General features: G+C 34.8%; 1 protein-coding gene and 1 pseudogene across 2 annotated transcripts; both read left to right on the top strand.

The window, feature by feature from the left end:
* The first annotated feature begins 86 nt into the window (after positions 1-86).
* On the top strand, positions 87-13,616 carry LOC146941685 (phosphatidylinositol 4-kinase beta 1-like; annotated as a pseudogene). Its single transcript, XR_015032467.1, has 14 exons — positions 87-1,568; positions 2,065-2,253; positions 2,405-2,453; positions 4,743-4,875; positions 4,976-5,462; positions 5,833-6,048; positions 9,262-9,367; positions 11,194-11,247; positions 11,394-11,537; positions 11,626-11,679; positions 11,818-11,889; positions 12,870-12,953; positions 13,039-13,136; positions 13,292-13,616. The product of XR_015032467.1 is annotated as a phosphatidylinositol 4-kinase beta 1-like (transcript).
* Positions 13,617-23,917: 10,301 nt separating this feature from the next.
* Positions 23,918-27,379, top strand: LOC146941684 (nicotinate N-methyltransferase 1-like). Its single transcript, XM_085755501.1, has 4 exons — positions 23,918-24,357; positions 24,864-25,200; positions 25,429-25,493; positions 26,762-27,379. Exons 1-4 carry the CDS (start codon positions 23,983-23,985, stop codon positions 27,059-27,061), a joined length of 1,077 nt encoding a protein of 358 aa, XP_085611627.1. The 5' UTR covers positions 23,918-23,982; the 3' UTR covers positions 27,062-27,379.
* The last annotated feature ends 592 nt before the right edge of the window (positions 27,380-27,971 follow it).

Raw genomic sequence — 27,971 nt, 5'->3', positions numbered from 1 at the left:
TTTCCACCATTAATGCAAAGGTTTTCTTCTGATCAACTTCACTGCCATCAGAATTTGTACCAGACACCCGAATTGGAAATCCAAGGGTGGCATTTTAAATTTTTGGGTAATTAAGGTTTTCGCCGAAGGTTTTACGCACTTGTAGGGTTTAAGCATTCATTTATCTAGTTATCTAATTCAAATCATGGTGATCTCGGTTTTGTTGATGATGGTAGATTCAATATGGTGAGTTTCTTAGGATTGACTCATGGAGAGGGCGAACAACCCCGAGAAATCATGTCGAGGTCTAACCGGACAAGTGAATCCAGTGAAAATGGATGGCTTATTAGATTCTTTGACTCTTCATTCTTCTGTGAGTGGATTGCTGTTAGTTACTTGTACAAACATGATCATGCGGGGGTGCGTGATTATCTTTGTAATCGAATGTACACACTTCCTTTGCTCGAAGTCACTTAAGATTGCTTTGAAGGTGCATTGGTTTTTGTTGGCTGAGCTTGAGGATGACAATGATGATAATGATGGGATTAGTAGGATTCAAGAGAAGTGTAAGATTGCTGCTACATTGATGGGGGAATGGCCGCCCTTGATACGGCCTCAAAGTGCACCGATAAGCCCTGCAGGAAAGCGCCAGGCTTTGAATAGGATATTGTCATCAAAACATAGATTGTTGTCTTTAACATATTCATCGCCTACAAAGATCTTTGTCGTTCTCGCCTTCTTTGGGAAACAATTTGCAAGATGATGGTAATCCGCAGTCTCCTGAAGAAAACAAGTTGTTTAGGAAATTTATGTCGGGTCTGAAGGTTAAAGATGCTTTGATTTTTAGGAAGTCAGTTGAGAAGGATGATGGTGACTCTGAAAAGGAGGGTTTTTTCAAGAGGCTTTTGAGAGATAGTAAACGTGATGATGAGTTGGGACAGAAAATTCGAGATGCTTTTCTCTTGCGCAAGTCATCTGAGAAATGTGACGAAGACTCTGAAAATGATAATTTCCTTAAAAGGCTCTTAAGGGACAGTAGAGGGGATGGCAAAGACTCTGAAAAGGATGGTTTCTTTAAAAAGCTCTCGAGGGACAGTAAAGGCTGTGAAGATGAAGATTTGGCCTCGAGTTCAGAGGGGTTTTTTAGGAGATTGTTTCGTGACAGCAAGAATGATTATGAGGATAAAACACACACTCAAGCAATGGAAGACGAAGAAAAGGAGGGATTCTTTCGAAAAATTTTCCGTGATAAATTTGAAGAGAAGCCTGCTCAAGAGGATGAAAAAGAAGGGTTTTTCCAGAAATTATTTAAGGATAAAGTCGAGGACAAGAGAGATATCAGTGATAAATTTGACGGTGGTACTACCAATGCTGAGGAAGAAGAACCTTCTGAGTTTTCTGTGTTCAAAAGACATTTTCGTGTGCACCCTGAAGATGGTAAAGGTGGTTCAGCCAATGAAAACAATAATAGTGGCTTATTTGAAAGTAGGCCAGGCACAGATTTTTTTTTCCGCAAATTGTTTAGAGATCGTGACCGTTCAATTGAAGATTCAGAGCTATTGGGGTCAAAAAAAAGGATAAAGAGGTCCGTCAAATATTTATTTAACAATTTATATTTGGTTTGTTTAGATATTGGTGGATTGTAATGAAAAACTGTGAACATAATCGATGTTAATCACACTTGGTCACTAAATAATTTTCTTTTCAACCATACAAATGGCTTAATGGCACTATGACGTCACAATATGAAGTTCAATATACTGTATCCGTCTAGATTTTGACACTGATTACATTTTTCAACCACATGATTGGCCACCTGCACTCGCTATTAGTAACAGTCATATTACGAACATTGATGCATGATATTTTACATACCTGTTAGTGGCTCGAGTAATCGTTATCGGTAATGTCTCAGATTGTTGTTTGTGGGTTAGGGTCAGAAGAGTAACACATATATCAATTCATTGTGAATTTTGTTTTCATTTTCTTCTTCATATTTTGTTGGTATAATAATGTTAGATAAACAACAATTTCCATCTATCACATTGTATACCTCAATTGGATTTTATCACATTACTTTGGTAGAAATGTCCTGGATCACCGAAGCAGCAAAATGAGAAAACAGGAACAATTCCCCCTCTTCCAATTAATTTATCACAGTTTCGGAAAGGAGCTTACCACGGGTCATTGGATTTTGTGCTCTCATTGTGCGAGACATCATTTGGGTTAGTTGATGTATTTCCAGTTGAAGATCGCAAACGTGCTCTGCATGAGGTTATTCTTTTACATTTTTCTGTGATGTTTTATTTATCTTATAGTCATAGAGATAAGATGTATGCACATATGTATTTATATAGATGTTTGGGCTAGTTACATTCTGATGCTTCTAACACATGCATATTCTTTGTTATTTCCGTGCTTCAAGTCACTTGCAGAAATCAATTTGCATTTAACAGAGGCTCATAATACTGGAGGTACTTCCTAACTATTAGTGACATTATTTTAGTGATGTTTAATAGGGCTCAATGGATTCCACTAGTTGTCGTGTGTTTCTTTCAACCGAGCAGATTAAATACGACTACCTCTGTCCCTCAGTCCCTTTTTATAAGCTCCATTTACAATTTTCACATATATTAAGAATAGTGGATAGTTATTTAATGTATCCGATTTACATATAGATGTTTTTGAAATACCCTTTTGTATATGAATGTGTTGCACTCTTACTTCTCATTTCCCATGACACTCATCACTATTAATTAGGGGTATATTCAGAAAAAAAAGAAGAAAAAAAATATTTCTAGTAATTTGCAATGGAGCTTATACTTCGGGACTCGTTTTTTTTCAAGAAGGCTAGGTATTTATGGACCAAGGTAGTATTTCAAAAAAGTGATTGAACTTTTTCAGTGGTGGTTATGCTACCTTTCATGTTGAAGAATCCAAGACTTTACCTTTTCTTTCGAATTACCATTATATATATATATATATATATATATAGGGGGAATATCTAATGAAAAAGGAGTCTCTTACGCGAGACTGAGAGGATTGATTGTTAGCCCTTAAATTGATGTGGATGGTTGGGATTAAATCCTCTAGTTAAGTGACTCACGTGACTCATTTTCCCCTATTTTTCATTTGGCAACGTGACTGTTCCATCCTTCACAGTTTTACCTCTCACCCTTTGGGATTTCCCTCCCTTCTGCTATCATGGGCATATGGAAACCCATATCCATCATTAATTTGTTTCTCATAAAATCCACTAACATTGTTTCCAAAGTCCGTGATCCAATATTTCATGTTTGTAAAGATATAAGTGGTACTTAATGTTTTTCTTGTATCTGAACAATCCACTCACCACTTGTATAAGAAAGTTAGCTGTCGTTGAAAGAGAGGAGAGAATTTTCTCCACCATGCTCAAATGTTACTTTTTGCGGCAATAAAACATGGTATTGTGAGTAGGAAAAATTGATGTTGTTGCTAAAATTGATTTATACCCACTGTCAAAGTCCTATAATCAACTCCGTTAATCAAATGTTCGTTAAAATTTTGATTGTAATAAAAATTTCACTTTTTCACAAACAGCAAAAATTCTCTCTTTTCCGGCTCTGCTACGTGCCTACATTCGACCGTCATAGAAGAAAAAAAAGTGTCAACCTTTGGTGTTCTAAAATGTCAAAAAATAAAAGAACAATTTCTTTTTGCTTGTTTTGATGTTTTATTATCCTAAAACACTGTGTGGGAACCATTATTGAATAACTCTTTTCCCTTTCTTCTTTTCCTCTTTGAGAGAGAACACTATTAGTGGTTAGACTCCAGACGTTTGATAGAATGATCATCTCCAGCTATTGATAAATTGCTTATTGCTCCTTCAATTTGTTTAGCTCATATTGTAAAACAATAGGGATTTTATGAATAGAGCGAAGAACGGAGCAATAAAAATAGCCTCTAGGAGCAAAGAAAAACAGAAATACACTATTGGTTGAGGAGTCTCTGGTTGCGATGGAGAAGGAAGAGGACTGAGAGTATTGGAAAAACCAAAAGGTAAAGGATGAAAATGATTAACATGGCCAAAATATGGTAAATTGGTAATGGGGAAAAGAAGCATGTGACTCACTTAAAGTGAGCTTTTAATCCCATCCCTTCATTTTTATCCAACAGTTGATATGGCATCCTCTCACTCTCATATAAGAACCTTTTTCTCACTATATATATATATATATATATATATATATATATATATATATTCTGGTGGAGAAGCTGGTGAAATTTTCCATGCACCCATCATTGCTTTTTTCTCTGTTCTTTTTTTATTTCTCTTGGAACTAATGTTTAAAAAGTAAAAACTAATCCCTTTGGTCCTATTTATGAGAAAGGAAAAACAATCAGAAAGACCTAGGAAGCACATTCAAAACTAGTTAAATAACTAATTGGTAAAATAGAACTTACAATGCAGTAGAGGTACTATAAATGAAATTCAATATAATTAATACACTTAAAAAGTGTACTATGTTTCTTATATTTAAGACCAAAAAATAACTAAATTGTCTCTTATAATAAGACCGTAGTGAGTGCATATTAAGGGCTCAGTTCCGGGGGAACCGGTGAGAAGTTTTTCTATAATGTAATAGAATTGTTGTCTGTTGTATTTCCTTATTTACAAAATATATCATATTTGGTGTGTCAATTATTTTACTGCATTCTTTTTCCTTACAGTTTTCATTTACCCTCTTGCATGTATATGAATATTGTTTTTCCTATTTTTCTAGGCGTTTGTTTTCCATTGGGAAAGGGAATCTACCGTGTCCTTAATATACCTGAAGAGGAAGCTGTTCTCTTGAATTCTAGGGAGAAGACGCCTTACCTGATTTGTGTTGAAGTTTTGAGATATGAAATGCCCAGGTATCGGATAATAATCATCATGTCTTGTGGAAAATAGGCAGTAGTAAGATGAAAATCCCTTTCCTGATATGTTGCCCTTCCTCCGAAACATTTGTTATAGCATTTTCAAGGAGGCATCTAGTTCTCAGAAACTTTCTAAAGGTGGAATCCCTTTGGCAAATGGAGACGCTCTCTTGCAAAAGCCACCCCCTTGGGCTTATCCATTATGGACAGCACAAGAGGTATATCGTAATAGCAGTGATAGAATGTCCAGATCAACTGCTCAGGCTATTGACCAGGCAATGACCCATGTATCTGAGGCAAAAATCAGATTTGTTAGCGTGAATCTTTCTGTGGAAAGACAACCACATGGTCAGCTGGAGAAGACTGATGTGGATCCACATGATGTTGGTTGGCGTCCTGCTTCAATTTATAGAGAGGGTATACAAGAAAGGGAAATACCAGAGCATGACAATGATGTGGAGTGGGTAAAGGTAGTGTTGAAAGCTGATCTTGGGGTTAGAATGGAAGATATTGAGGATCCAGCTCCACGACGAAGAAAGGAGCATCGCCGTGTTCCAAGCATAATAGCACTAGAGGAAGTAAAGGTGGGTCTTTTCGTGATATTCATGGATAATGAAGATGCTATCTTTCATTATTTCATCTCTGTTGCTAGCGGTGATTGATCTTCTCTTCTTTTATCAAGTTATCATTTGGTGTTAGGCCTATTAAAAAAAGGTCAGCCAAGTCTGTGTAACAGACTTATTCACCATATCTTTGGATTTTACTCAAACAACAGTTCCTTTTCTCTTATTTAATGTAGTTGAATATGTTTAACTGTGAGCAGTCACCCTGTTCAGTGACAGACACCACCTTTTAAACAGTGACACGGTGGCATGAAATATAAACAAATGATAAGTTTGGCATTTCCCCAATTCATGTTACTATTAGTTTTTGCTAACATTTCAAATATGGTAGGCTGTGGCAGCAAAAGGAGAAACACCTCTTGGTCTCCCTTTGAAAGGGGCTGGTCAAGATTCATCAGATGCGCAACCACGGTTGCTTAAATGCTGACTATCATTAGATTTTTGTTCCAGATATTTTCCAAGAAGCTGGTCTTCCTCTCTGGCTGCGCCCGTATGAAGTGTTATGCACTAATTCTTACACTGCTCTTATTGAAACAATTCAAGATACGGTAATTCTCAGCTTACACATTTCAGATTTATTGATACTTCTACATTTTTTATCTTTACTAATTTTTAGATATTTCTACGATATGTTTTTGCAGGCTTCTCTACCAGGGCTGGCCTAAGGGTAAGGCGACCCAAGCCCTCGCTTTAGGCCCCCGGATTTTGGACTTAGAATAAAGGCCTCACAATAGACAAATTTGTGTGTGTATAAAGGTCACACAACAAATGAATTGTACAACTTTGTCATGAAGCAAAGATGGTAGACACAAGGCTTTATCATGCTTACAACATGGGCTCAACACTTCCCCATACAGCTTTAATGCGAAAGAATTAGATAGTTCAGGATTTAAGCTTTGGTACACGGGCGAAGTTAGATCGAGAAATGGGGTAGGCATCATTGTGGATAAGGAGTGGAAGAAAGATATTGTAGATGTTAAAAGGATAGGAGATCGGATTATAGCCCTAAAGTTTGTAGTGGAACAAGACACCTTTAACGTAATTAGCGCTTATGCACCCCAAATAGGATTAGAAGAACACCTTAAAGTAAAGTTTTGGGAGGAGCTAGAAGGCTTAATTCAGGATATCCCATTAGGAGAAAAGATTTTTCTAGGAGGGGATTTGAATGGGCATGTAGGGAGGGTTTCGAGAGGTTTCGAGGGCGTGCATGGGGGGTATGGTCTCGGGGAGGTAAATGCGGAGGGTAATTCCATCTTAGAATTTTCATCGGCTTTTGATCTTACTATAACAAATACGTGTTTTAGGAAAAGAGAGGAGCATCTCATCACTTACAAGAGCGGGGCCTCATGTTCTCAGATCGATTTCTTTCTCATTAGGAAAACAGACAGGAAGATCTGTTTAGACTGTAAAGTCATACCTGGAGAGGGCTTAACTACCCAACATAGAGTAATGGTGATGGATGTAAGGGTTAAGAGGAGGGAAAAGAGAAGAGACCGTAGCGGGGCTCCGCAAATCAAGTGGTGGCATTTAAAGGGTGACAAACAAAGGATATTCCAACACAAGATATTAGAGGGAGGTTTCAGGCAACCACATGGAAGCGCAAATGTTATGTGGGAGAGGATGGCTCATGAGATTAAGAAGGTGGCAAAAGAGACGTTGGGAGAATCTAGAGGTTTTGGACCTAGGGGTAAAGAATTTTGGTGGTGGAATGACAGTGTTCAGAGTAAAGTTCGGATCAAGAGAGATTGTTTTAAAGATTTGTCTAAGTGTAAAAATGCTGAAACTTGGGATAAATATAAGATAGCTAGGAAAGAGGCTAAGAAAGCGGTGAGTGAAGCGAGAACTCAAGCATTTGAAGGATTATACCAATCTTTAGGTACCAAGGAGGGGGAGAAATCTATATACAAGCTTGCGAAGGGACGAGAACGAAAGACAAGAGACCTGGACCAAGTGAAGTGTATTAAGGATGAAGAGGGTAGAGCTTTGGTGCAAGAAAGAGATATTAAGGATAGATGGAAGAATTATTTCCACAACTTATTTAATGAAGGATATGAGATCTTACCAGACTCTAACAGGTTAGACATCAGAGAAGAGGACCAGAACTATAACTATTATCGTCGGATTCAGGAGCACGAGGTGAAAGAAGCGTTGAAAAGGATGAGTAATGGCAAGGCAGTTGGTCCGGACAACATACCTATCGAAGTGTGGAAAAGTCTTGGCGATAGAGGAATTGTGCGGCTCACAAAACTTTTCAACGAGATTATGAGGACGAAGAAAATGCCAGACGAGTGGAGAAGAAGCACCTTAATTCCAATCTATAAGAACAAGGGGGATATACAACATTGCGCGAATTATAGGGGAATTAAGCTAATGAGTCATACCATGAAGTTATGGGAAAGGGTAATTGAGCGAAGACTAAGAAAAGAGACTCACGTTACGGATAACCAATTTGGTTTTATGCCTGGGAGGTCGACTGTGGAAGCGATCTACTTACTTCTACACTTAGTTTTCATTGATTTGGAGAAGGCGTATGATAGAGTACCTAGAGAGATTTTGTGGAAAGCCCTGGAGAAGAAAGGGCTGAGGATTGCCTATATTAGAGCTATCCAGGATATGTATGAGGGAGCTTCGACTAGTGTGAGGACGCAGGATGGGGATACCGTAGATTTTCCCATAACAATAGGACTGCACCAAGGGTCAACCCTAAGTCCTTATCTTTTTACTTTAGTTTTGGATGTACTGACGGAACACATCCAAGAGTTAGCACCGAGATGTATGCTTTTTGCAGATGATGTAGTCTTGCTTGATGAGTCGAGGGAGGAGTTAAATGGGAGGCTAGAGACTTGGAGGCAAGCCTTAGAAGCGTATGGCTTCCGCCTGATTAGAAGCAAGACGGAGTACATGGAATGTAACTTCAGCAAAAGGAGAAGTGGGTCTAACTTGGAGGTGAAAATTGGAGATCATATCATACCCCAAGTTACACGGTTTAAATATCTTGGGTCCATAGTACAAAATGACGGAGAAATAGAAGCTGATGTACATCATCGTATTCAAGCTGGGTGGTTGAAATGGAGAAGAGCCTCAGGTGTTTTGTGCGATAAGAAAGTACCACTTAAGTTGAAAGGAAAGTTCTATCGGACAGTAGTCAGACCGGCAATGTTGTATGGTACGGAGTGTTGGGCGGTTAAGAGCCACACGAGAGTAAAGTAAGTGTAGCGGAGATGAGGATGTTGCGTTGGATGAGTGGTAAAACTAGACAGGATAGGATTAGGAATGACACCATTAGAGAGAGAGTGGGGGTAGCACCTATAGTAGAAAAGTTGGTAGAAAATAGGCTTAAATGGTTTGGACATGTAGAGAGAAGACCCGTAGATGCCGTTGTAAGAAGAGTAGATCAAATGGAGGAGAGTCAGGTTAAAAGAGGTAGAGGAAGACCTAAGAAAACCATTCGAGAAACCATTAGGAAAGATTTAGAGGTCAATGAGTTGGATCCAAATATAGTTTTTGATAGAACACTATGGCGTCATTTGATCCATGCAGCCGACCCCACTTAGTGGGATAAGGCTTGGTTGTTGTTGTTTTTGTTGTATTTTTCCGCCAGTGCTGCACTTGCAACACTTTCACTTATACAATGCAATATTTATCTTTCTTTTTAATTGTAATGTTTTTTTATAAAGCCTATGAATTTATATTAATTTCTCTCATTAAAAAACCCTCTTATTATAGTCCGCTTTAGGCCTCAATATGTGTTGGGCCGGCACTGTTCTCTACATTCTATAAAGAGTAGATATCTCAACATTTCAAGTTTACGGGAATTCTTTATTGCAAAATACGAAGATGATTCTCCAAGTTTTAAACTTTCTCAGGTAATGTAGATTAGAAATGCAGAGATACATACAATCCATAATTGTAGACTGATCTTGTTCATCTAGAATTTGCAACGAAATCTTAATTAGGCGTTTGTTTTACTAGCATATATTATGTTTATCCCTGCCTTTGTTCTAATTTAATGTTTTCTATTGAGAGAGAGAGTGGAGATACGTATCTGAATCTAAAATTGTATTCTGAAGCTTAGATGATTACAAAGAGGTATTCTATATACATACCCAAGTTTACAATCATAGCAGAAAATAACTAGTTCCTAACAGAGAGCTAGGTTTGTTACACCTATATATGTAACTGAGAATCTTCTAGAATCTTAGAACTGACGCAGAATCTTCATTCAAAATAACTATCAATCTGTTTCTCTCATTTTCATATATAGACAGGTAAAGTATTCACAAAAATAAAAGTTCTAAATAGAAATCTGTTTCTCTCAGTTGCTTATTTTCTTATCAGTTTATTCAAGGAAGATCTCTTACCATCCTTCCTTTGGTATCCCTTCTTTGTCATGAACTCACAATCCGCCTCATGATCTGTAACCCTGACATTGGTTAAATATCATAATCTTATTCAACATGGCAAACTTGAGAGCAAAAATATTGTAAAGAACTTCATATAAAAGCGTAGTTTAACTGACTTATTTACATCTCTGTTCTGAAAAAATTTATTATTGAAAATCCAGCTAAATTTTGTTTGAAAATTTAACATTCTCATGCTCACAACACCTAACATGCATCCCAAAAATCAACAATATTCTCATTACCGGACCAATTTACTTTATAATATTGTGTACAAAACCTCAAATTCATCTCAATCAGAGTAAACCATCTGATGACCCTATTGCCACAGACAAGTGCAAGGGATACCAAAGACATGGCTGGAATAAATGGCAAGTCCCAGCCAACTCAATTGGCAACCTGCAAGTATATATAACAGTACCATATATTATGGGTTGTTGATAGAACACTAGATATTGGCCATGGATTCGAAGCAATCATATGATGGAATAATACAAGTACCAGCTATGGGGCTCAAATCGTTGAAAGTCCTGGATTTTGATAATATGGGCAAGAGGAAAGAAATGCTTATGGGAGAGAATTAGTTACAAGTGCTGAGTTGGATTTTTGTCTGGCCATGCAACATAAGTAATGGGAGGAGGAAATGCTTTGGTATGATTTACCAAGTTTCAATGCAATTCCAAACACAGTTGAAATGCCTTGGTATGATTTTCACATGTTTTGAAACAGATACTCATTTTTCCCCTGTTGGAATTGGAACTAGTTAAACCAATTTTAAGGGGAATGAAAAGATGTGGGATGATGTACCATTAGTGTAGCCTTATTTGATGCTTTTATGAGCGTATGTGTGATGTGCACATGAGGAATGAATATTTCAGTTCTCAGTTTAAAACATTGAACCTGATGGGAAAACCAAGTCAATTGAATTGATTTTTATAAATGTACTTAGAACAGTAGAGTTTTTTGGGCTTACTCTGGTGAATTCACATTATTAAGCAATGGTATTCTCTTATGTTCCTCTCCTAGATACTTCTGTCTAAGATGCACTAGATTTCATTTGTTCCTTTCACTAGCAAAATGTAATCAAGTGTGATTTGCTACTTTCTCCTCACCTTCATTTTCAGGTATGGTTTCTTGCGGGTTTTTAAGGGTTATCCCCTTCTTTGAAATAATGTTTCTTGAATCTTTTTATTAATTCTGATATATGGTGAAAAACACCCTGATTATATGTTAAAAGTGGAGAAGAAAACATTTGTTATAGTCTGATGATTTGTTTACATCTGTTGTTTCAGAGGAACTTTGTAGAAAGCATGGCTGGATATTCCTTGGTTTGCTACCTTCTGCAGGTGTGAAAAACCTCACACTATACGTATTCTCTACAGCTGATGCTTAACCTGCTTGAATTGAAATTTAAATCATAATGTATTTCCTGTTAATTGTTATCAAACATTTTTGTTCAACCACTTCTCGTTTTTGCTTTCTTTTCATCCAGGTTAAGGATAGGCATAATGGGAACCTCTTATTGGATGAAGAAGGCCATATCATACATATCGATTTTGGCTTCATGCTTTCCAATTCACCTGGTGGTGTTAATTTTGAAAGTGCACCTTTCAAATTATCTCGGGAGCTTCTTGAAGTAAAACTGAGACAAATTGCTGTTTATAATGCACCTGATTTTTTAGTGTACTTTTCCTTTACAATAACTGGTAATGTGCTCGTGGCAGGTTATGGACTCTGATTCTGAGGGACTTCCGAGCAAATATTTTGATTATTTCAAGGTAATATATATATATATATATATATATATATATATATATATATATATATATATATATATATATATATATATATATATGCAATTGGCCTTTGATTTTATTAAGTCTAAATTATTTGATGTTATGTCCCCTGCAATCCAGGTTTTATGCATTCAAGGCTTCCTTGCTTGCCGTAAGCATGCTGAGCGCATTATTCTTGTTGAGATGTTGCAGGTAATATAAATGTTAGCTCCTGTTGCGCTCCCCGTGTCATCGAATATATACCCTGCCTATGTTATGGTCTTTCATTGCCTGATTGTGATTAGTTCCTATATTTCATAGCCGAACAACAGCCTATGTTATGGTCTTTTTTTTTTTTTTTTTTTTTCTGTTGGCCCAAACCTGTCAGCTACTTTTATATCTTCCTTTGAAATTGTAATTTTAATTCTTAGAAACATTTTGTTTGCTAATCTAGGAAATCGTGAAGACTATATTCTTCAGAAGCTTGTGATTAGACTGTCTTTGCATTTTAAGATGGTTAAGATATTATCTTAGTTATAAATGCTGCCAAGAATCAATCAACAAACTTGTAGGATCCATTAAACGCATAGTGATTAGTAGACAGGTAAGTTTGGTGTTGAGTTTCTATTTTTTTTTTAACTTATTTTTAAGAATGACAATCCTAACTAGCAATTCTCAGCAAATGGTGTATCTTTAAATTTTAAACAAGGAAAAGGTGGATGGGAGGGAAGTATCCAGCATGACTTTTTACTAGTTTAAAAGTTGTATTTGTTTTATATAACAGGCTGGGGCCAGGGTATGACAAATCGGTGAGGTGGTTTATTTTTTCAGAACATGGCTGGAATAGAAATTTTGATGTGTTTCCAGCCGAAACTCAATGAAAGAAAAGCAATTTTTTTTTCTTTCTGTTTAACATAAATTTTTGCAACAAGGTTTCACTGTTTGATTGGAAGTTTCCTCTTTTCCTCGCCTTGTAGCCGATGCTTGGCCTTAACCTTTCTGAATGCCCCGTCTTAAAAGATGATCCTGGGTTTGATCTATCTTTAATGACTGTTGATAGTCTTGGCACTCAACTGTGTGTACTTTCTTGGGCCTCTCATTGCTATTATATGTGTATGGGTATTGGGAGGAGAAAATCAGGAAATACTCTGCCATACATGCTCTGAGTTATTAATTCCTTATGTTGTTACCAGGACTCTGGTTTCCCCTGCTTTAAAGGTGGTTTACGGACAATACTGAATCTAAGAAAGCGATTCCATCTCAGTTTAACTGAAGAGGTTTCAATTCATTATAAATATTAGTTTTCTTTTTCAGCTGTAAGCTTTTTGCCTGTGATTGTTATATCTTTTTATCTCCTTGCAGCAATGTGTATCTTTGGTGCTTTCACTTATTAGCAGCAGCCTGGATGCTTGGCGAACATGGCAGTATGATTATTACAAGAAGGTTTTGAATGGAATATTGTAAGACAGCTTATCAGTTGTGGTCATTTCCTTGCCACCTTTTGGCTAAGCTTGCAGAGTGAATGCGCATCAATCAATATTGCATTTCTCAAGTCATTGGAGAGTGGTTGTTTCACTGCGGTATGGATTTAGGAGTTTTTTTTTTTTTTTTATAGGTGGCTGGATGCATCCTCTTTTCTTGTGATGGCAATGGGAGTGATTTTGTACGAATGCAGCTCTTCTATTTGGAGAAGTTGCATTGACCTCCTAAATGCCACTTTGAGGTAAATCAAATTGTACAGTGATGTTAGCGGGAGTACATATTGGATGTTGATCGAATGTTAAGATGGGTACGGTGTAAGATGTTTGATTAATGGAAGCTTATGGGGGGTGTTTGAATTGTGGAGCAAGACTGGCCTGGTATGTTTTGGACATCCATTATCAAGGGCAGACATCTACTTTGGCAAATAGTTCTGTTATTTCTTCCAGATCTCAGCCGATTTATGGTTTGTCTCCTCCGAAAGTTGATTCTTCAATACCTGATGCAAAATTGTTGTCAAAATTCTTTAATGACGTTTGACTGTATAATGTGTAATTGACATTCTTTACCTTTCACGGTGAAATTTGTTAACCTTCATATCAATATCGTTTTGGTGACATTGACTATGGAACCCAACTTTTCAATGATCCTCGAGAGGCTTTAGACTCTCCCTTAAACTTACAAAGTCAAACTTTTATCACTGAGTTAACACCTCATGCATCTATTATTAATTAAATTATACTTTAAATTAGAAGAGATTGAACATTTGACATAAATATAAATTTTATAAAGCAAGCTCCTTCTAATGTTTGGCGTAAGAATCTCTTTATGTATGTGATCAGCTAATCACTTCACAATTCATTGCATATATAATTGTATATGTGATTCTTCCAAAAATTCATCACAGAGAAACATTTTCAACTGTCATAAGTTTTACTGTATAGAACATTTTATTCTTGTTTACCAGGATTTTTATTCTTGTTTCCCAGGATTCGAACCGTATGCCTTTTACTCTTTACATTCTTTAATCCCTTATCTCAGTCAAACAAATCACCCATCTTCCAAATCAAAACCAACTTCATAAGTCAATACATCACTAAAAATGCAATATCCTTTCTAATTTGTATTATTATATCGCCAATTTAGTGTAGACCACTTAATTTTTAGTGGAGGCAAACTTCATAAGTCAATACATCACTAAAAATGCAATATCCTTTCTAATTTGTATTATATCACTAATTTAGTGTAGACCACTTAATTTTTAGTGGAGGCAACAATTAAGTAATTCAGAAAATGGTAATAGGAACAAAATATGTTAGTGGGAGAGCCTGTCCGAATTTAATACACGAAGAATCTGTCCTTGACGTCCACGTATGCCATTTGCCAAGGACATGTGACAAAATATCACACTCAAAATGATTTATTTATTTGTTATATTTTTCACATCTACATCAGGCCAATCAGGCAACATATATTTTACTCCTTTTGTTTAATTATCATTTCCCATTTACTCATTCAAGTCGTATTTATAAACAAAAATTAATCTTTTAATTAATTGAATAACTAACGTATCTAATTTATATAAGGGTCTTGTTAACGAGTGCCCCCGGGGCACTCTTTAAGCATTCTAAAAGGAGAAATTATTCCATAAAAAAGTCAAATGTTTCAATTTCCAATGCATTGATTATAACTTTTTTTTAAAAAAAGTTACCTTTTAAAGATCTTAAAGAGTGCCCCGGGGGCACTCGTTAACATTTCCCTTTATATAAAGGTCATATATTCAATGAATTTAAAAAGTTGTTTTTTGTTTATAAATGTAACTGGATGTAGTATGTTACATGTGCTTGATTAATACAAATGATTTTTAAAATACATGTTAGTACATTCGCAAGGGTCTACTAATTATTAAGATATAAAATAAGAATCAAGTGCATTGGTCCGCTTCATTTATGATATACACTTTCAAATCATTTTTATAAACAAAAAATAGTATTTTTTTAGATTCATTGAATAAATTATGTATCTGATTTATATTATAGACCAAATACATCAATATTCAATAAATCTAAAAAGTAATTTTTTATCATGATAATAGTGTTTTTAAAAACATCAATGACATCAATAATTATTAAAGGAAATCGTGATATAAATTGCAGTAGAAATTAATATTTTATTTTTTAACTCATTGGATCAATGTAAATTTGACATAAATTAGTGATGAGTAGTGATATTTTGACAACTATTTGGTACAATCTTTGATACAATTTTGTTGTTCTCTCTTCTTATTGTTTAAAAACAATAGAGAGAGAAAAATGAAGAGAAAGAATAAAAACATAATGTGAATATGAGAGAGAAAGCTGTACAAAAGTTGTACCAAAATGGTTGTACAAATATATTTCTCTCAGTGATAGTACAATTACCTTTTGAGGTGCAGAAATGATTTCAGAGTATCCGAGTATGAGATTCTTTACACCAGCCTAGACCTAATGGAGCTAACTAGACCTATATATATAAGGGACTCCGATACAACCCTAATCAATATCTGTTTCTCAACATTGAAGCAGATAAACCTACATACACCCTTGCTGATTCTAGCCAGAACGCTTGGTACTGTCTGTGGGTAAAGAGGAAAATAGTCCCACTAATCTCTATTCATTTGAGACAGGATGGAGCGATCCATGCTGACCAAGGAAAACAAACGAAGTAGACCAGACAACACACTTTAAAAATGTTTAATCTTAACATATTAGTATTAGACAGGTCACAACCAACCGACCATTTATATTTTTTTGAGACAAACCGACCATTTATATGTTTAGCATATTATATACGCCACTACGTACACAACGACATTATGCTACTACTATACATAAAATGTTTGGTTGACTTTATCTTAATTTGTAGCATTTCTTCTCAATTAAATTTAAACTGCAATGATTACCATATATTTAACCCTTTTATACGATCTAAAATACATCTTTTAATATATTAGATATACGGTTTTTCATCGTTTCAAATTAAAGCATACAATTTTTCATTTAGATGTTTAGAAAAAGAATTCTAAATAAAATATCTTGCATATCAGCACATGTATCATCTATAATGTCAGATATGGTTTAATATTCAACTATATATATACTATCAATATTACTTAAACATGAATAGGAGGCAAACAGACAACAAGCTGCGCCGCTAGACTTTTTTGGATAGCAAAACCAATTCTCGTAATTTTAGTAAGCAAAACGAATTATAAAGAGTACAAATAATCGCCACAAAAAAGAGAGTACAAATAATACTTCAACCTTTCTTTTTTTGAAACAATACTTCAACCTTTTTTCTTAAACAAAAAGGTTGATTCTGAAGTAGATATAATAGTCACAAGGAATGTGGGGTTTGAATTGTGACCATTTTTAAAATTAAACCTGTAACTTAAAAGTTGATTCTGAAGTTGAAACTTGAAATGATTAAATTAAAAAAACAGACTTCAGAACATTCTGAAGTATGAGTGCAAAAAACAGTTTAACAAAGTAAATGTGTTTGTCTGAGTTGTGTTTACAGTAAATAAAAGTATGGGAAAGAGAAGAAGAACACACATAAATTTATAGTAGTTCAACTAACGTGGGCTAGTCCACTCTTCACAATCTTCTGAGAATTTCCACTATGATGTTTGAGATACCCTCTCAAATCCTGCACCTTACAATCTTGTTTACCTAAACAATTACAATAACTGTATTCTCTAAGCCTCAGCATGCTTACAACTTTCTTTGCTAAGTCCCACTTAGACTTTACAACTTTCTGCTCAAACTAACACTTTAGTACCCCTAAAGCTAGATGAGACTTTTCTCTTTACAATGATTTGGAAGTTTGAAAGAATTCAGACAAGAGGAAGAAGAAGAGGAGGAAGATTTATCTTTGAAAAGATAAGAGAGAAGTTTGATTCACAATCTTAGAGATTTTAATAATCTTTAGAGTTGATTTGTGAAATCAAATTGCTATGAAACTTTTAAACACTTTTAATAAGTTGTTTTTGTATGCTTGTAAGTTGTGCTTCAATGTTGAGCCTTCCACTCCTTTTTACAGAGTTTCTTTACCTCTTGTAGTCGTTGGAGTGTGACCAATAGTCTTGTGTTACGTGTCCTGAGACCCACTAACTTTTGCTTGAAAATCTGGGTGAGCATTTTGAACTGAAAAGACTTCAGAATGTTGTTGTGTTCATCAGGATATTGTTCCTGGGTTCATGTGGATGAAGGCCATATGTGTTTCTAGATTTCATCATATGAACATCACATGAATTTATGGGTTGTACAATGAAGATTGTTCTTTGTACGAACTTTAAAATGTTCCTGGATCAGATCTCTTTCAAATCTGTCTTGGAACTAGTGCAGGAGAGATAAAGTGGAACTGTCACTTCAAGCCCATGCTTTATGGGATTTGGTTTGCTTTGTACAGTACCAACTCTCTTATGTGTCGAATCCTTGTTGAATCAGACTAGATCTTGCCTTTTACTTTGCTTTTTACTTTTCACCAACTGTATTGTTCTTGTCAGAAAAAGCATGTGGCTGTAATGAACTTTCTGAACTTGAGGGACTTCAGAATGTTCCTTTTGCTTCACTTATGATGATTTGTAATACTCCTATTTGATGTAATCAAATCCTAATAGTGAAACATCAATAAAGTGCAGTAGGAAAAATATCTAGGATGATATTCTTAATGGAATATTCCTAATGTTTTGTACTTCAAATGTTCATAGTCTTGAATGAACATTGAAGATACCCTTTTTGAACTTAATTCAATAAATGTCTTTATTCCTTGATTGATCCAAGTTTATGTACTTTACTGGGCTTTTATTTATGTCACGTGAACATTGCATATTCTTCATATTGTTCATGAATTTGTGGGCTTTATTCTTGATGTTCATATGAACAACCTTCTGAACTCTGTCCAACCTTCTGAACTCAGTTTAACTTTCTGAACTCTGACTGAGTTTCATAAGTCTTTATGTCCTTTGATTTCTTTTATCTTGGTATGATTTAAATTTTGTATCTGTCTTAGTTAAACACTCAAGAGCACAAATTAAATCCCAAGAAATTAATCAAAGTCAATTAATTCCTTAATCATGAAGGTTTATTATCTTTAAAATTAATTAGTGGTATTGCCTCAACATGATAAGGTCGTTCTAGCTATGTTATGGGCTACCTTATTTGCTTGCCTCCGAAAAAACGACACTACATAGTCGGGATTACTATATAAGAGGCTCTTACGTTTCAAAAACTAAATCACCAAATTCATTGAGGGGAATATTGCGAGCTGAAAGAGCATCCACCAAAGTCTTACTATCCGTTTCAAAGGTAACATTGTGCATGCCATTAGAAATTGCCATTTTTAAAGAGTGAAGGAGGCCAAGAGATTCCACTTCCAAGATAGATACAGATAAGTGGAGGTATTCAGATTTACCTATTAATAAAGCGCCTGTTGAGTCTCGAAAGCACAAGTCGTAAGCCATAGTTGTGTTATTGTTGAAGAGGACGACATCAACATTACATTTGATGTATCCTGGATGTGGTTTAGTCCACGCTGGTTGTTTATTTTGGGGAGTCACACCCCCCCCCCCCCCCCTCCCCACCACCACCACCACCACACACACACACACTAATTTTTTTTTAACAAGTAAAAATGTAATTTATTAACACTGACAGAGTAGTCTTCTAACACAATGTGTGCCAAGAAGACCACTAAAAAATAGAAGTTGTCAACAAAATAATTACAAAAATTGGTTAGCCAATACCCAAACACATGAACAGGTTCGACAACCACATCTGAAAGCCATAAACAAAATTGGCCTTATTAGCTTTCAGCCACAAAAAAAAAATACTTTATTTTATCCAATAACTAAGGTATGGAAGTTTCTATATTTTTGAATAATATATTATTACGTTCATTCCATATTGACCAAACACAAAGAAGTCAAACGAGCTGTAAAAATGAGCGTCGAGCTTTCAAACCGCCTGACGAATAAATAAACTGGTTGAGATGGTCTGGAAAACTCTGAGGATCCGCCTCTGAAAAACCAATCCAAGACCGCACTGATTGCCAAAGTGAACCGCAAGTGCTGCAACATAGATATAAATGTTGTGTAGATTCCACATGCCCGCAACCTGCCGTACAAAAACTAGCTTCTGAAACGATTATGCCGCGATTCACCAAATTCAATTTAGTTGACAACCTGTCACGCAACAGTATCCATGCAAAAATTGAAACTTTTAGAGGCACATGATTATGCCAGACTAAGTCTGCCTCGGATTCAACATGAATAGATTCATGTGAGGTTAATAGCTGGTAGACACCACGAATTGAATAACCCCCTATAAGGTTGAGGTGCCACTGCCACTGATCTGTAACATTAGACTGCAAAGAAACACTATGAAGTAAAGTCATACACTTCACTAACAGATCTTCCTCCCATGCTTACAAAATGAAAATTTAGGTAATACACACACACTAAAGATAAAAGGTATGAGATTTTGGGGGAGGTCATGGTGTCCCTATGCCCCTTCATAGATCCACTGCTGAACCCATAATAAAATAAGAGATTAGATCGAATTTGTTTACAAAACATATCCAAGACATAATCCAAATTATAAGTCGATTTAGGGATTTTACACAAATTTAAAAATGTAATTAATTTTGTATGAGAAATAAAAATTATGAGTTATTTTATAAAATTATTCTTCATTTATGGTATGAAAAATATAGGGTTATGTTACAAGACACCTTCATAAAAAGTAGTGTGGTGTCTTTTATCAAGTCACACCTCAAGGTGTGATTTTCACTTTTTTAGTTATAACTTTGATAAAAGACACCTTCATAAAAAGTAGTTGGTGTCTTTTAACAAATGCTCATAGAGTAACTTGATAAAAGACACCTTCACAAAAGGTGTCTTCTATCATAACCCAAAAATATAAATAAAAAAATTAAAAGAACATAGCGTAATAAATAGTTAAGAGTAAAATAGAAAAAATAATGTGCAAATTTCATCATCATGCCAACCTTGTTGGCGTCTATTCATGACTTTTTAGCGAAATATTGGAATGTTTTCTTGCATCATATTCTTCACAATGGGAACCATTGTGCATATATTCTAGTTAAATTGGGAGCAAAGCAAATGACGTTGAACCTTGATCGTTGTTTGTGAACCCCTGCATATCTTGTCTTGTTTTTCCTCTGCTAATGCTTGAAGATACCATAGGTGTGCCCGTATTGAGTGACTAGTTTTTTTTTTCTTTTTCTTTTTCTTATGTAACCAAAATATATATAAGAAAAATAACATGAATGTTTTATTAGTATTGTCAAACATCTTGTAAATTGAAACATTTCTTTCTCTCGAAATGATTTATATTTGAGACAGAGATAGTATCATTCTTCATAATCCAAATGCACGAAGTAGAACAAAGCACTTCAGTGACATTGTGGTTGGTGACATTGGTCAACCGTAATGTCCGAAGTTATTTTCTTATCTCTCTTTCACAAGATTTTTTTGTACACTTGTGTCGCTGTAATTGGTCAATATTATCAATATCACTAACCACACTGTTACTATCTATTATTAGCAATATTTTCTTTTAAACTTTATCTTAATTTGAATTTGTTTTTCGTCTATATTATTATATTGTAAATGTAATGATTAGCAGCTATATATATAACAACAATTCGCGATCCATCCCGTCAAAAAAATAAATAAATAATCGTGATCCATGATTGATATATGCGGCGAAGAAAAGCATAGCAAATGGTATCACGGACTGTTGTATTGTTAGATCATTCACGAGAATACATAGATGGTTAAAAAAAGTGGTTCGTGTGATATAGTTACAAAGTGCGATGGATTTTTTTTCGAGGGTTTGAACCCGATCTTACATATATTATGTATTGTTTTAACTAATTGAGATTGAGCAATGTTATATCTCTAGAAAAATAACATCAAGAATTCTTCAAGAATAAAGAATAACCAATCACAATGCACTATTTGCCACAATTCAAGGAGGTGTGGCTGAAAAATAGGAAGTGGACAAATAAATCATCCAATTAAAATTTGCCAACTATTTCTTGAAAAATTCTTAAAGCTATTTTTCTTGAGAAGTAGCATTTTCCATTGAGATTAGCTCACAAGGATAAAGTACGTTTGATTCGTAAGAAAGCAAGTACTTTATAAAATAATAATATAAACAGAACAACACAGCATAAGGTAAAATAATGCATGATAAAATTTTATGGCATTGAACAATTTTTTGTTTCAAAAAAATTTGGTAGACAAAATAATAGTTTGGTATTTTAGAGAAGTTATATTTGAGATAAAAAATTATGTTGTGGTTTAGTAAGAAATAAATTTTTGTCTTATTTATTGCCTTCTAATTTATCCTAAAACAATTTTACTATCAAACACAATACAACTGAAATAGTTTTTTTTTTTTCAAAGACAACTGAAATAATTATCATGTTGTCCCGTGTTTTTTTAGCACATACCATAATATTTGATACATAGTTTCTCATACATGTTATTAGAAAAAGTAAATAAAACATCAATTATTTTATATTTTTTTAAAAGACAGCAAACATCTCATTTCATAATTTTTTTAAAAGACAACAAAAATCTCGTGCATGTCAACACATGTATATATGTATTTTCTTTTATAATAAGTCATTTTAGAAAAATATAAAACAGTTGGTATTTTTTTAGGGAGTTGGTATTTTTTTTTTTAAGAAACTAAAGATGTAATGTATTAACACCGAAACAACGGTCTATCTAACACAAGACATACCATAATAGACACGCAAAGCTACAACAAGTCCACATGCGAAATTAAAAAACAAGGAAAGAGCAGGAAAAGATCTACATGGTCAAATATGTGCATGACAAAGAATCAAACCACTAGATATGATAGTTAAAATCAGAAATGACAATTCATGCTTTCAACCACACAAAGGAAAGTAACTTAATTTTGTTTAATAATATGTGCATATGATCAACCTTAGTGTTAAAGATCCTATTATTTATTTCTTTTCAAATTACCCAAACATCTGCAAACCATATAACTGCAATAATGCCCGAAAAACCTTTGATGAGCCACGAAGCTGTGTAAATTGGACTAAGTGATTTGTTACACCTAAAGGATCAATAGAAGTAACCGCAATCCAATTCCAAATGAGAGGTCATATAGTACTGAATTGATGACTATGTAAAAACAATTGTCGTTGTTTCTTCCATATCACAACCCCCTACACAATTATTGTTAGTAGGCTGGAGAATACCACGTATGATTAGGTTATCTCTTGTTGGAATACGATTTTAGAGAAGACGTTAAACAAACAACTTGACCTTCAACGGCACTTTTTTGTGCAAAATATCAACCATGCGCTCCACTTCAGCAGGCCCTTCGGAAGATATGAGGTAGTGATAAATGCAACTGATTGTGTACCCTTTGACATGATCTAGCAACCAATGCCATTGGTCCTCAACTTGAACATGCAAAACAACATTGTGAACCAAAACACAACACTTCCCCACCATCTCTTCCTCCCAAGCACGCAACCGCCTCTTCCACTTCGACGCCTTAACCCCCATCCTAACCGACACATCTCAGCTACTTTCAACACCCTTCTCTCAACCAACTCAAACAACTGCCTAAACCTCGCAAAAAGGTTCATCTCCCACCCACTTATCCGTCCAAAAAAAGAAACTAGCACCATCACCCACCAACCTTCTCATATTGTCGTCAAACCAACTTCCAATCCCCATTCCAACCCCGTCACACAACCTCAAAATGCTTACCCACCACGCGGAGGCACCTCTCCCACCCTCATAAATTCGCCCCACTTCGTTACCATACCTAGCTGTCAATACCCTATACCACAAACCTCCCTGCTCTACATGCAATCTCCAACACTGTTTTCTCAATAAAGATAAATTAAACTCCAACAACCTCCTAACCCCCAAACCCCCTTTGTCCTTTCCTAAACAAATCGAGTCCTGATTGACCCAAGCAATTTTCGTAGTTTTCTCCCCCTCGAAAAAAATGCATTTTAAAATAGATTCAGTAAAGGAAATGACACATGTGGAAGCCTTGAAGAAGGAAAGGAAATAAACCGAAAGCGAGGACAGTAAATTTCAGAAGAATCAAATGGTCTCCCATAGACAAATTTTTGTTCTTCCATGTCGACAATCTCAATTTTATACGAACCAGCAGAGAAACTCAGAAATTCAACTTCCTTTTATCACCTCCAATAGACAGCCCCAAATACACCCAAGAGGGAATTGATATTTTATTTAGAATTCTTTTTCTAAACACCTATGCAAATGAAAGCATTGTATGTTTTTTTTTTAAACGATGAAAGATTGTATGCCTAATATTTGAAAAGATGTATTTGATTTCAATCATGGCTCAATTTTTTTTTTTTTATATACGGTTAATCATTACATTTTAAATATAATAGAGACAAAAAACAAATACTCCACATTAAGGTAAATAGTCAAGAAAATATTTTATATAAGTATCAACCATGATATTCGTACACCTTATATTTTTTACCACTTTTTTTTAATCACATCATCAATCGGTTACATCTATCACATCACCAATATATTACATTACTCATCAGTTTTTTCACTTTTTTTTATCTTAAGATGTATACATTTATTCATATAACTCATTTGAAGTGAACACCAATCATTTTTCTATAAATAGCTTATGTACTTTGTTCTACTACTACACCAGCTGAAAACACAAAACAATCTTCTTAGTTTTGAGTACAACAACAAATTAGCAAACAATAATGGAGAATGGGAAAGTTCATGTGGTAAAGCCTCAAAGTGAAGCGAGGCTTGCCATTTTGGAACTTGCACACATTATGAGTGTTCCTACGTCCCTTGTTGCTGTTCTCAAAATGAAAGTACCTGAAGCTATATGGCAAGGTGGAAAGAACACTCCACTCTCTGCCTCTCAAATTCTCTCCATAGTTCGTCCCAACGGCGGAGGAGACGCTGAAAATCTTCAGCGTATCCTCCGTTTGCTCACCACTTATGCTATTTTTGCTGAGGACTTGAGCAGCAATGGCAAAAGGAAGTACTCCCTCACCGACATCGGTAAAGCTCTTGTTCCTGATGATGATGGTCTATCCTATGCAACATACGTGCTCCAGCACTATCAGGTTTAATTAAACTTCTACATAAATAATTTTTCTATTTCTATTTTCATGTTTCTTAAATGCAAAATATATAACAAAATGAAATTAATATATACGATTTTTTTCAACAACAAAGAAATTGAGAATAATGGGGATTTTCGTACAAATATACATTAATTATAGTTATTGGGATAACTCTATTAAGAGTGTCATCAACTTATTATAACATAACTTTGAGGACATGAATATGTTTCCATGAATATGGTACTATCACTCAACGGTACTTGATGTGAGAAGACATACTAAAAAGAAACACAAGTTTCACATAAAGACTTAAAAAGTTAATTTATAAAGAAAATCTCCAACTTACAAGTTGATTTTGTAAACATGTTATGTTCTTATCAAAACGTGATAGTGATGCCCATATATTAATTATAATAAGCTCATGCAAAACTTTGTTGACGAATTACATCTGATATGAACCTCAAAACAAAAAATTCATACGTGGAGGGTTTAATTAATTTATATAGGACCAGTACCTGCGAGCATGGCCGTTGGTAGGAGATGCAGTGGAGGATGCATCTGTGGAACCGTTCGAGAAGCTACACGGAGAAGGAGCATATGCATACTGCATGAAGAGACCAGATGAAATGAGTTTGTTTTATGCTTCCATGTCTGGACTGTCAATGCCCCACATGAATGAAATGTTGGAGAAGTATGATGGCTTCAAAGGTGTGGAGACTCTAGTTGATGTTGGTGGAAATTCTGGTGTGATTCTCAATATGATTATGAACAAATATCCAAACATACTCAAAGGCATCAATTTTGATCTTCCTGATATGATATCTTCTGCACCTCAATTGCCAGGTAATTTAATTAAGTCTTTTTTTTGGGTCACTACCATTTTGGAACCTAATTAGTCTAATTTGAAAAAATAAAGTTAGATTGACAAATATTAGTGTACCAGGAGGCTGTATTATTAGTGGACCAGTTTGTCCACGGACTAATTTTAAATTTTAGAGTGTAATACGTGTTAGTTTATGAACAAATTTATTCAATTTATTTAACTCTTGTCTTGTGGCATGTTATATATAGGTATAACACACGTCGGTGGTGATGCGCTTGAATCAGTTCCGGCTGGGGATGCTATCTTTACTAAGGTGTCTCTTTCACTACTAATTAGTAGTACTTATCTTCAAAAAAAAAATAAAAAAAAATTGGGAATCTTCAAAAAAAAATTGAACATTAGTACCGTAGTAAAATATGATTTTCCTCCCTTCTCAACAACAAATACATATATTGTCGAAAAAAAAAAACAATAAATACATATGATTTTCCCTACCTACTCTTTTTTATTACCAAACTTTTATTAGGACGCAGAAGCAACAACGACTAGATCAAATTCAATGTTTTAGAATCAACAAATATTTCATTTCAAAGCAACCTAAATTAGAATAGTGTTGAACATCGTCGCCAACTGAATCGTGAAGCTGCACGATTTAACACCAACATGGTGGGACCACCATAAAGGAAGAACCCATTGCACCTAAAGATCTGACGATAGTGAACCCATAAAGGAGGAAACGAGACCCAAAACAAGCTTGCAAAGTTGCTGAGTCATGGAAGACAACGAACCCATGATCCAAAACAACAACATATTCGCAACCCAAACGATAACAACAGTAAACAACCACTCAAACACGCAATAGATTCAGATTAGTGTCATGAACCCACATTGGAGCTATCAATATCGAACCAACCGGATGTGAATCAGAGAAACGAAGCAACACAACGACCAATTGTTACTACATAATATACTACACATTTTTTAAGGTTGACTTGGACTATTATAGCAATAACGACTCATCTTACAATTGTTTTTGATGAGATTTAAACTATGACATGTCATGCATATCAATCCATATACTTCTATACTGCTGATAACTGTGTTACATAATTTTTTTTGCTATAGTCTATTTTCAATACACCTAAATTGCCCTCAAATAGTTTTATTCTTAAGCCACATAATTATAGTTCTCTTGCTATAATATTTTTTTGTAGCCTTATCAACTCAATTATTTTTAAAATTTAAATCTACACCATAATTCAAGGAACAAAACAACTAAATAAATTTCAATTAATTTTTTTTTAAACCAATTTTTCTTGAGCATTAAAGATAATAAAAAATTACAATCGATAAAAAATATGCTAATAAACGGTTTGTGACCGTCTTTCCGCTAGTTGCTTATAAAAAAAATATATGTTTACCAAATAAATAAAAAGAAAGATCTTCATTAAATAAAAGCTAATTAATTAATTTATAGTTTATAGTAGACACACATATCATTTGATACTTGAGATATTTAAAAGTAATTATAATTTTTTAATTATATCGATTCTCATTTATTGTTAATTATTTATTTTGCAGTGGACAATGTTAACATGGACAGATGAAGAATGCAAGAAGGTCTTGCAGAACTGCTACAAGGCTCTTCCGGTGAACGGAAAATTGATTGTTTGTGAGCCGGTGTCACCGGAGCTGACCGATGAGAGTCAAAGAACAAGAGCATTGTTGTCGGGTGACATATTCATAATGACAATGTATAGAACTAAGGGAAAACACAGAACCGAAGAACAATTCAAACAACTTGGCATTTCTACTGGTTTTCTTCGTTTTCGTGCCTTCCACATTGATCCTTATTTTCCTGTTCTAGAATTTCAGAAATGAGCAGAAGAAGCCTTTGAAGTGTGCGGTGTTTATTATGTGATGGGGTAAATGTTAAACATTTCCTGCTTCCTTTAGATTGTTTCAATGCTGGTTAAATATTTTTATTTTTGTTTCTTCTTATTGGTGAAGTGTTGTATTTGAACTTTATTGGTCTTCCTCGACACATCTTGTATTGAGAGGAGCATCTTTTGTTGTTTATATATAAGTTCTATTTTGGCTTGTTAAAAAAATTATGAGATGGGGTAAAATAATTAGGAATCGATACTAATTAATTGGTCACTGTTCCTAGACTATGAATAAATTTCCACTCATCATAAATTTTCATTTTTGTTTCTCTTGTTTATTTTTTCTTTAATGAATAAAAATTATAGTTTTAGTTAGATTCACACATTGCAACAAACGGAAGTTGGGTTTAGTAGAGGGATTAGACCCCACAATGTAGCGATCAATGCTCAAATTTGAACCGAGAGGGATATAAACATTTAGTATGTGACAAAACTCAAATAATTTTAGTTACAGTGAAATTAAAGGAACCTAAAGAGCAATTTTCATTAGAAAAAGGGAAGAAAAAAATAGGAAAAAAGGATAAAAGAAACAACGAAAGAAGCAAGTATCTTTGGTGGTATTGGCTTGTGACTTAGGAGTGTGCTTCTCCTTAAGGTCTTAGATTCGATTCTCCTATATGCCAATTGAAATTCTGGAACGTAGTGGATAGATGTCGTATACGATGTCAGGACATCAAAAATGTCGAATGTAATATCAAGACATCGTAACAACACAAATAACAATAATAAATAACTTAATGTAAAGTGCAGGAAGGAAATAACACAATGTATTTATTAACCCAGTTCGGTGCAACCTCACCTACATCTGGGGGGCTCCAAGCCAGGAAAGAAATCCACTATAATAG

The sequence above is a fragment of the Medicago sativa genome, chromosome 3 (genome assembly GCF_051527215.1).
Source record: "Medicago sativa cultivar Bolivia chromosome 3, Bolivia_mono, whole genome shotgun sequence".
Classification (NCBI taxonomy): Eukaryota; Viridiplantae; Streptophyta; class Magnoliopsida; order Fabales; family Fabaceae; genus Medicago; species Medicago sativa.
The sequence above is the reverse complement of the archived record's forward strand: the minus strand, read 5'-3'. Positions and strand labels throughout refer to the sequence as shown.